The sequence below is a fragment of the Typha latifolia genome, chromosome 10 (assembly GCF_019914945.1).
Source record: "Typha latifolia isolate L0001 chromosome 10, TyphaL0001v2, whole genome shotgun sequence".
NCBI classification, from domain to species: domain Eukaryota; kingdom Viridiplantae; phylum Streptophyta; class Magnoliopsida; order Poales; family Typhaceae; genus Typha; species Typha latifolia.
This window is the reverse complement of record NC_133095.1, coordinates 10,896,072-10,906,381: the sequence shown is the minus strand read 5'-3', so window position 1 is coordinate 10,906,381 and position 10,310 is coordinate 10,896,072. Positions and strand designations below refer to the sequence as shown.

At 34.6% G+C, this 10,310-nt stretch overlaps 1 protein-coding gene across 1 annotated transcript; it reads right to left on the bottom strand.

Annotated features, from left to right (window-relative positions):
- Positions 1-2,895: 2,895 nt before the first annotated feature.
- Positions 2,896-7,352, bottom strand: LOC140796010 (cysteine-rich receptor-like protein kinase 25). Its single transcript, XM_073148847.1, has 6 exons — positions 6,362-7,352; positions 5,858-5,991; positions 5,551-5,761; positions 4,984-5,221; positions 4,649-4,799; positions 2,896-3,204 (listed from the first exon to the last, which is right to left on the bottom strand). Exons 1-6 carry the CDS (start codon positions 7,350-7,352, stop codon positions 2,896-2,898), a joined length of 2,034 nt encoding a protein of 677 aa, XP_073004948.1.
- Between the last annotated feature and the right edge of the window lie 2,958 nt (positions 7,353-10,310).

Here is a 10,310-nt window from a genome sequence, read left to right as displayed (position 1 = left end):
GCACAGAAATACTAATACATGCTGAATTTTTTGCTGAAATTGAATTTGAGCCAATTTTTAACAGCAGGTTGGTCACAAAGACTCTTAAAAGAACGGGGATATTCAAAAAATAGTGTACCTCATTTTATTAGTTGGAGTTCATCTTTGATACAAATTTCCCTTGTCTTTGATTTGCGGTTGAAGGAATTCTCAAGAGGGTCCACACGCCTTTAGTGGATAATCCAATAGCTTTGGCGAGGAAAGGAGGAGGCTAAGCACAAGTTAAAGCAACATCGACACCGGCACCGATGGTGGCGTCTGGCATGGTGGTTGTGCCATCTACAAAGCCGAGAAGGCCTTGACATTATAGCAGAGGTAGAAGTTGGCTCCTCCATAGCAAGAAGTTGGAGGAAGATAGATTGACTGTAATCATGTTAACCATGGTCTTTGAAGGTGAGAGAGGAAGAAGATGAAGAGAAAGAGAAGTTTGTCTCAGATGCCATGGATCGTTGGAGATGAATCCTCCTAAAGGCAATCTGATGCCATGAGAAAAATTTGATAAACCACCACACTTGTTTGGGTGGAGTTTGTATAATATTTTTAGTGGAAGTTGTTAAAAATAGTCAACAAAAGTTGTTGACTTGTTGTAACACTCTACTGGTGTAACATATCCTTTGAGAACGAAGCTTTAGATATCCATAGGAGGCATTTAGAAATTAGAGGAGCAATTGTGTGTCATCTTTAACTAGAGAAGGGTTGTTGATAGCTGAGACTAGAGATTGGCAAACACGAAAGATCCATATCCTCTTACTGTCGACCAACCAGAGCAATTGTTTCACCATGAAGAGCATTCGGACAGTTCTCAATAAAGGTAGCTTTTCCCCAGGCAGATAGGAGAAGGGTGCACAGCTAGGGCTATTCCAACTCCACCAATATTGGGTCCACCCCATGAAGTGGACTTGAGTACCATAGTTTTTCTTAGTTTCGGAGGGTTTTCAACATAAATTGTTTATCTTTTATTCTGATTGTTAACCTTCTATTTGCACAAATAAAGAAAAATTATATTTTAATTTGGGTTCTTTCCTCATACTTTCATGTTACTTGTTCTATGGTTCCTTTGATATGTGACGTGACACATTTTATTAGGACGGTGGAGATACTGATTGAGAATTCAACGTAAAGTAAAAGACGCGTATAGTGGGACTGACCGAGAATTAAATGAAACTTGATAGGATATAAAAAATTATAATTTTACTCTTGAAATAGCGTATATTTATATTGCATAAATTTAATGATAATATTTTGATATTATTTACATTATGGTATACTAAATTTGTTTTAAATTTTTTTTATATCACATCGAAATAATAATGACATCTATTTCAAGTTCTTTTTAATAATATATTTTTCTAAAAAAAGTTTAAAATTTACTAAATCTATAATAACTTATAAAATGATTATAGATTTACATGCTTCTAAGCCTGTGATGTGAACCGGTCTTAAGGGTGTATTTATAGTGAGGTAGTGATGTACATGGTGGATAGTAGTAGCAGCGATGATAAAATCTATAAAGTAGAGACGAAGGGATTAATGATGATAATGGAGTTGGTAAATCTATGATTTAGAATGAAAAATGAGGAAGGAGATCGGCCCTATGCATGTGGGTGGGGGTGCGATAGTCAAAGGAGGGAGCAGGGGCACCGATATTAGCTTGAGAAAATGAGAGGGTAGGAGACTAGGAGATGAGATGGAGATATAAGTAGAAAACTATCAATATTCTTCGATATTGATTAGAATAAGAATATCTTACTATAATCAAAATATACGGTATTAGTAAAAGTAAACCTCTTATCATATTTGTTAGAAAAAGACAAACCTGACACAATACTTTAATAGAGAATATTTTATGTTAAGTGACTTGGTATTCTTGCCCCCGAGGAAAATTCTCTGTTGACTAACAAAACGTTAGGTTCGTTAAAATAACTTGTTTTTACGAGAAAAAACTATAGGAACAAAAAAAATAGCAGATGATGTTATCATTACGTGAGAATAGAAAAATAAGTCTCCCATGTTGCTCTCCCATGCAGTGTTTATTCGTCTTATTTTCTCTTTGGGAGAGTTTCGTGATCAAAGTAGTCTAAGCAAACCGGGCTTCAATATATTTTCATGTTAGAAGTGCAATGATTCCACTAGAAGAGAGAAAATAATGAATATAAAGGATAAGTTGTCAGTTACTACTAGAATATAAAAGATCTAAATTGCTATTCTCTACCAGCTTGAATTTTGGATAAATTGGCAAGTTATATAATTAGCTGTATCTATATGGATAACATGAGACCATCTCTACTAGCTTGTAATAAGAGCTGCTAATTCTGCCAGAAACTTACTATATATATTACACAATTTACAAATGGCACTATGTTATTTACAGTTTAACCTCGCAATGAAGCTGACATGATTTCAATAAATGTTTCTGAGTTCTCTTTCACTGTAGATTATACTGGCCTATCTCCCCAAACATCACTAGTAATTCTATCATGTAATTAATAGTTGCTATGTTGATACTTCTACTTGATTGGGTTATTACCAACAATCCTAGTAAATGATTATATTTACCGAGGGTGGTCTCTTTCTCTGTTCTTCTTACAGTACACTTGTATATATGCAATGTGCATCCATCTCATGCCTTCTCTATCTTATCTCCTGATCATTTCTCATATGCAGCACTAGGAAAAATCAACACTCATGTTCATATTCAAATGTACGTGTACGCATATGCACAGATATATATATATATGTAAGCACAGATACATATAACTCAAAAATAGAGAAAGTAATGATCCAACATGGCATGGAAACATTGCAATCTTAGCACAAATATAACACAATCATTTCTGTAAACTTCTCTTGACTACACTAGCGTGCACCTCCAATAGAACGCTCACTTCTGGGGAAATCAATAGATGTTTCCGTCTCAAGAATGTTTGACTCGCTGATGATGCCTCCTCGAAGAAGGGAAGAGGGTAGCTTAGGAGTTGGAAGACTGATAGATGAACTGCTTAGCATGAGAATGACGGATGACATGCTAGGTCTCTCTGAAGATTCCTCCTGGACGCAGAGTAGCGCAATATGTATACATCTTAACACGCCTTCTGATTGGCAATGCGTATCTAGAGATTTGTCTATTATTTCAATTGCCTTCCCTTCAATCCAATGTTGCCACACCTATTTGATGAACCAGCTTAGACGAGTACAATTGGGCAGTGTTACATAAAGCGTTTGTGAATATGTCAAATACTCTTTGCAAGACCCATAAAAAAGCAAAGCAACTCTTCTTCTATGGAAAGCCAAGCACCCAAAAAACACTCATCATTCACTTCCTAGCAAAAGCTTGACATGGAAACAAACCTAAAAGAGAATTTCTTCGGATTTGGCTTTGTACCGAACCTTGTTTTGCATTGAAGTAAGATATGCATGGCAGCAAGTATACACGATCCATTGGCTAAGTGGACAACAAGCACCATATGAACTTCAAATTTAGGAAATAATATCTTTAAAGGAAAACAAAACAAAATTAATCTGTCAAAGACCATGAGTTCTAAGTGACAAACTACTACCATATTAATATAAAAACACTTGAGCGTAAATGCCTTCGCTTAGGAAAGGCACCTACCATGAACTTGGACACCATACTGTTAGTTTTTGTGTGACTAGCAAAATTGTGAGAAAGAAAGTCTTTTATGATGTAAATTCTTTAGATTTGTTGTAAAGATCAATAGCACAACCTCTTTCCATTTAGAAATCAAAATTGAAGCTATTTTTGTTTGAAGAATAGTGTTGCTAGAATTCTGTTTGAAATCCGTTCGAATGAGATTGAAATCTGTTCGAACGAGATTTTCTGAGAGCTCATTGTATCCAACGTGAGAAAGGTGTTCTTTGAACGAGGTTTTCCAGAGAGCTCACTGTCCAACATGGAAAAGGCGTTTGAACGAAATTCAACTCGTTCGAACGGAGCACAGATAAATCACATTTTCAGTCCGAGTTGTCATCAAATTAGGGTTTTTGGAGAGCCTATCTTTTGGGACTATAAAAGGAAGTCTTGAGGAAAATACCAGGGCTTTTGGGAGGCCATTGAAAATATTTTAGTAAAGCAAACAGAGAAGAGTTGAAAGAGTTGAATGGTGAAACTTTTGTATCATATTTTAATGGAGCTCTACAAGATTCAAGATTGAATTTGCTATTGCTTCAAGAGTCACAAAGATAGGTCTTCAACCTTAAGGGTCACCAAGGTTAGACACTAAGCACGGGAAGTGGTGTATTGAGGGAGAGTTAAGCAAATCACTTCAAAGATGATTGTGGGTAACAACGGACGGTCTGTAAGTGTTTTATAACCGCTGATTATTATAGTGCTTAGTTTGATCACGGAGAAGAGATTCGCAGTTTTTTACCCTTGTTTAATAAGGAATTTTTCATGTTAAAAATACTATGTTTATGTGTGTTCTTGCATTTCCTATTTAGCTATTGTTTAGCATTCTAATTGAGTAATCATCTTCTAGCGAGTAATTAAAATTTTCATGTACAAGGCTGCCAAAGAGTATAGCTCAATACGAAGAATATGCATGATACTTTCCTTTTAATCAACTCTTTAGCTGGGTAGATAGTTACTTACATATCTTAGAAGGTCTACCAGTTGACCGGATTCTTGGTAAGAGTTGTTCCTTTGACCAGTCAAAATCTCTAGAACTATTACACCGTAGCTAAACACATCTGATTTCGTTGAAAAGATTCCATGCAGAGCATACTCTGGTGCCATATACCCACTGAATTTAAGACATTGAGAAAAATATTAGTCTCCTTTAAAGAGAAAAAGAAAAAGAAAAAGGAAAAAAAAAGAGCTCATGAAACAATTAGCTTTAACAATGCTTACAAGTGTGACAGTGTGAGGGTAAGTGCGGTTAAATCTGTGTGGAGGTTTGCTAGAAAATATGCAAAATCTGTACTTACTATGTTCCAGCAATTCGACTAGTGTTCCATTGGGTCTCATCTACGTTGACAAGTTTTGCAAGACCAAAGTCTGAAATTTTAGGATTCATATCTCCATCCAACAATATGTTACTTGCTTTAAGATCACGATGAACAATCTTTAGACATGAATCTTTATGAAGATAAAGAAGCCCTCGACCAATCCCTTCAATGATCTTGTATCGGCTTCCCCAGTCTAGTTTTCCTCGTCTAGAGGAATCTGCATGCATCATAAAGTAGAACTTAGATTACTATATAAGCTATGTTGAAGGTGGTAAAAAGATTAATCTACCATCTTGGTTCCACTTAAGGATGTTACTCTTGTCATGGAGATAGGCTAGACGAGAGAGAAAGATGACGATTTCTATTCAAATTTTTTTTTTAATTTCTAAAGCCATATCTAAGTAGACTAAACACTGTTAATCTTGAGAGAAAGCAGAAAAAAAAAGGTTTTGAGTTCAGACGTCCTAGGTTATCCATACGAACCATCGATAAATAACGATGACGTTGTGCTTATAGACAGAGAACCATTTGGAAGATAAAGCATACCAAAGAGAATTGTGTCAAGACTTTTATGAGGGAGGTACTCATAGACAAGAAGCTTCTCTTTCTCTTCTAAGCAGAAACCAAGAAGCCGTACGAGGTTCCTGTGCTGAAGTTTAGCTACCAGGACAACCTCATTCCTTAGCTCTACTAGTCCCTGACGTGAAGTCCATGAAAGCCTCTTCACAGCTATTTCCTGCCCACCTAGCAGCATGCCCTGCATGTGTGGTAGTAATATTGCAAGAGAGGTAGTACCATTGCATATAAAAGTCTAAATGCAAACTAGAGCATTTAACATGCATTGCAGGTTTACCTTATAGACTGGTCCAAATCCACCTTCTCCAAGTTTATTTGCATCTGAAAATCCATTGGTGGCAGCTTTAAGGGTATCCAAATCAAATAACTGAGCTTCTGAAGTCACAATGTCTTGCTGATTATCTCGACCATCTGCTCATAGAGATAAGCTTTATTGATTACTATTAGAATATGAAAAATCGAAATTACCGCTCTCTACTAGCTTAAACTTTTAGAGAGATTGTTAAGTAAACTGTTAGTAGATATATATAACATGAGACCATCTATATTAGCTTGTGATCAGAGAAGCTAATTCTGCCAGAAACTTACTACGTGCGATGGTTCTCACTGCTTTCCTTCTTCGGAAGCAGATAAATAATAATGTGGCGAGGATGAGAGAGAACCCAGCAACCACAGCTATGACAATGATAAGAATCGTTTTTGTAGTTCCATTTGTTCCTACACCAGAATTAGTACTATCACTTAGCCTTTACGTTGACAAACTAGAGTAGACTACAATAACTTGAATGGTCAAAGGAATTATTTCCAGTTTCAGACTGGTAATTATCGATATTAGGAGCGGCAGCTTGACTTGCTGGGTTAACGCTGCTACCGTTCTTAGATGGCGGTGGAGTTGGCGGCGGTGGAGTTGGCGGCGGTGGAGTTGCCGCGTGTGGAGATGGAGTTGGCGGCGGTGGAGTTGCCGCGTGTGGAGATGGAGTTGGCGGCGGTGGAGGCGATGACAACTCGTTGACTGCCGTATCGTTGTAGAAAGGACGCAACTCATACCGAACTATACAATGCCTTCCATACAACTTTGCTCCATCATATCCACCGCAGCATTTAGGTATCTCACTGCGAAGCGAACTGAGGCACCGGTTGCAGCCGCCGTGGGATAAATCCCTCGTGCACTGCACTAGCCCATAGATCCGATCAAAGCTAGTATAGTTCGCCGACCCGGCCGCAAACATTAGCAACGATGAATAAGCAGCCTTGGTAGTAAGCGAGCCGATCAAATTGCCTAAACGGTCATTGAACAGTTCTGGATCCGTAGCATTGGAGCCGCTACCTTGATAGACGTAATAGCCTTCATCCAAGCCAAGGAAGCTCTCGTTAGCGTAGCGGAGTGAGCAGTAATGGCGCCATATCTGGGCGTTCTTGCCATGCGGGCAATCTACGACAACATCTTGCATCGCAGTTTTGAGGCATTTTTGGCACTCGTAGAGGGACAGATCGCCACGGCATAGGGAAAGACCGTAGACTTGGTCGGGAATTTCGCCAATAGTATCGTTGGAGAAGCCCGAAACGGAGGCGGCGGAGTAGAGGGAGGATAAGAGGAGGTCGAGGTTGGTTTTGAAGATGCTACTAGCTGTGTAGTTTTCAGCCGTCTCACAGGTGGTATAGTAATGGGAGTCTGGTGCTTGTGATTTGATTGTGGGAGCATGAAGAAGTATGATGAATGGAAGTACTAGGAGGAGTTGCTTCTGCAAATTGGAAAAGAGAGGTAACGCCATTAATTCTCTTTGTTAATTTGATTGGAAAACAGATGGGAAAAGAGAGGGTGTGAGGATGGGATATATATATATCATTTGGAGGCCATAGTGTGCGTCCACGTTTTGATCCATCCTATTAAATTTATGAGATTTTTAAGTAATATCTACTATATTTTTTAAGATATCATTATTGCCATCTAAAGCTTAGTTAAATTTAAGTAATCACAATTAATACTAAACTTAGATTAAAGATATATGTATCTTATCCTTGTATAAGTTATTTAAAGTGATTTGAAAGGTATTCAATATCATAGTCCAAAGAAAAATATCTTCTTTTATACAAGATAAAAATATTTGATAATTATTTTATGCTCTAAATTTCTAGAAAGAAACGATTGTCAACTTTAACAATAATTTATCAGGAATATTTTGTTAGAAATTAACCATGATGATAATTCTAAAAGAGTCAAAAAGCTTTATTGGCAATTATAATATTACCGTTGTGGTAATATTATAATGGTATTGCTTTTAATTACTTGAAAAAAAGAGGTGTTAGATTGCAAGTATGCCAATAAGATGATATTCAAAATAAATAATAAAACAACAAGCTAAACCAGTTGGTGATCATCGTGGATGTCAATACATGATAGTACCGTAAATTAATCAGCACAAGTAGTCAGACTCATTTTATATTTCAAAATGATCTATTATGATCGTATCTCATTTAGCTATTTGACAGTCGATAGCACATAGATATTACTAGGATAAGATAATTCTAGTTGATTTAGTAAAATAGATTTAGAATATAGATGGTTTATGAGGTTCAAAAGAAAGAACAAGAAATCCAAAATTAACATGAGAGAATTCTTTGAATATAAAAATAAGTTGTTTTTGGTTGGGAAACATGGGATCATTTCAAAGGTATGATATATTATAGGATGTAGTTGCCTTTACTCAGGATAATTGACTTTGATCAGTCTTCGAAATTTAACAAGATTTTTGAAATCCAAAATTGGCATAGTCGTAACAAAATTAGTTGACTTAATTAATGAAAGATTTTACTTTTGGTTTGGGAACATAGATCAATTCTTATTTTTCTTTTCCCAAAGAAACTATAGAAATTTATATCAAAAGAAAACCCCTATTCATGAATTCGGGGTTCCAATCCTTTTTTTAATCATTTCTTTTAAAAAAAATCCTGCTTCTACTAATTTTAGCTCACCACATTATAATAAAATAAAACATGGAAAATTTTATTTTTTTAATCTAGTTAATAATTTTAAATTCCTAAGTTATTCTCATCAATGCTCACAGTCGGCTCATATGGAATGATTTTTACTCTCACAGTCAGTAAAAGTACTTTAGTAATTTAAGAAGTATCATTTACTAATTAATATGATGGTAACGATAGGGCATTAATTTTGATTTTATAAAAGTTGAGTCTTTTTTAAGGAAATATCGAACCTTAAAAAGTTAGGAATTTAAAATTGTCCTATAAAATAAAGAATCAAAATTGAGAATGAAAAATATTTAACTACCATTTAGAAGATGTATTATAATTAGAATGACAAACAACAACTAAAATATGATATGTAATGGCACAAGCAAGCACACTAATTTTTATATAGAAAAAACTCTCATAAAAAAATTTGCTTGAACAAAAATCCTATTTAAATGAATTTCGAACGGAAATCCTATAATACTATTCTTTAAACTAAAATTGTTCCAATTTTAGTTGCCCAATGTGAAAGAGGTTATGCTATTAATTTTTACAATTAAATATAAAGAAATTATAAAGGCTTTGATTTCTCACAAATTTACTAACCACAAAAACTAATAAAAAATATAAAAAAGAAAACAAAAGAATTTTATTTCATCGAAGATCATTAATTGTGGTTGTTGTTCTTTAATTGTAGAATGTTGTTGTCTAGAGGAGGACAGGATCATTTATATTGAATTGATTAATCATGAAAATCAATTAATCGTGGGTTCTAACGAATAAGAGATCTTCAAATATAGTTGTGGGATTCAGTGAATAGTCAATATATGGTTCTTATAATTATTATAATATTTTAGTGGTTAATTTGATCATAATGTAAAGGATTTATAGTTTTTACCCTAATTTGAGTTTTTTCCGTGCAAAGATTGGTCTTGTTTGTTTTGCTTCATTATTTCTATTATTTGCTTATCTTTAAAATTTCGCTGATGCATCAGTTTCTCCTAGATTAAGGTTAGTATTAAATTTTCACTGGTGATCATATACAATTATGTGGATATCAATACACTATAATATTGTTATAAGGCACCTCTATTCAGTCAGCACAAGCTATATGATTCATTTAATATTTCGAAATGATCTATTAAGATCATATCTCATTTAGCTATTTGAAAGTTGATAATACAGAGATTCCTAAAGTAAGATAATCCTAGTTGATTTAGTAAAATAGATTTAGAATATTAGATGGCTTTTGAGGTTTCAAAGAAAGAATTAGAAAAAAAAAACTATAGCCACTTGAATAAAGATTTAAACAGGTCTTGTGATCCAAAATTGACATGAGAGAATTATTTGAGTAAAGAAATAAGTTGTTTTTGGTTTGGAAGCATGGGATCATTTCAAAGGTATGGTACATTTTAGAGAAATTTGTATATAACACTCACTTTTATAATGTAACTGTGGTTTATACCTATATTTTTACTATTTATAAATCGAGCCCTCTGATTTAGTGAATATGTGTAAAAATATCCTGGATTAGATTTGAACTAACATCGTAAGAATATTCATTAAGTAGAGATATTTTATTTTTAAAATAACTAAAATGTCTTTATTTTTAAAATGACTAAAATGCCCTTAGTATGACTTAGTTGAGGGTATTTTCATAATTTTTTTAGTATAGTTAACTTAACTCAGATATTTAGTTAAATTTAACTAACTGATCTAACGGTACGATATTTTTTTGCACGTATTCTCTAAATCATAGA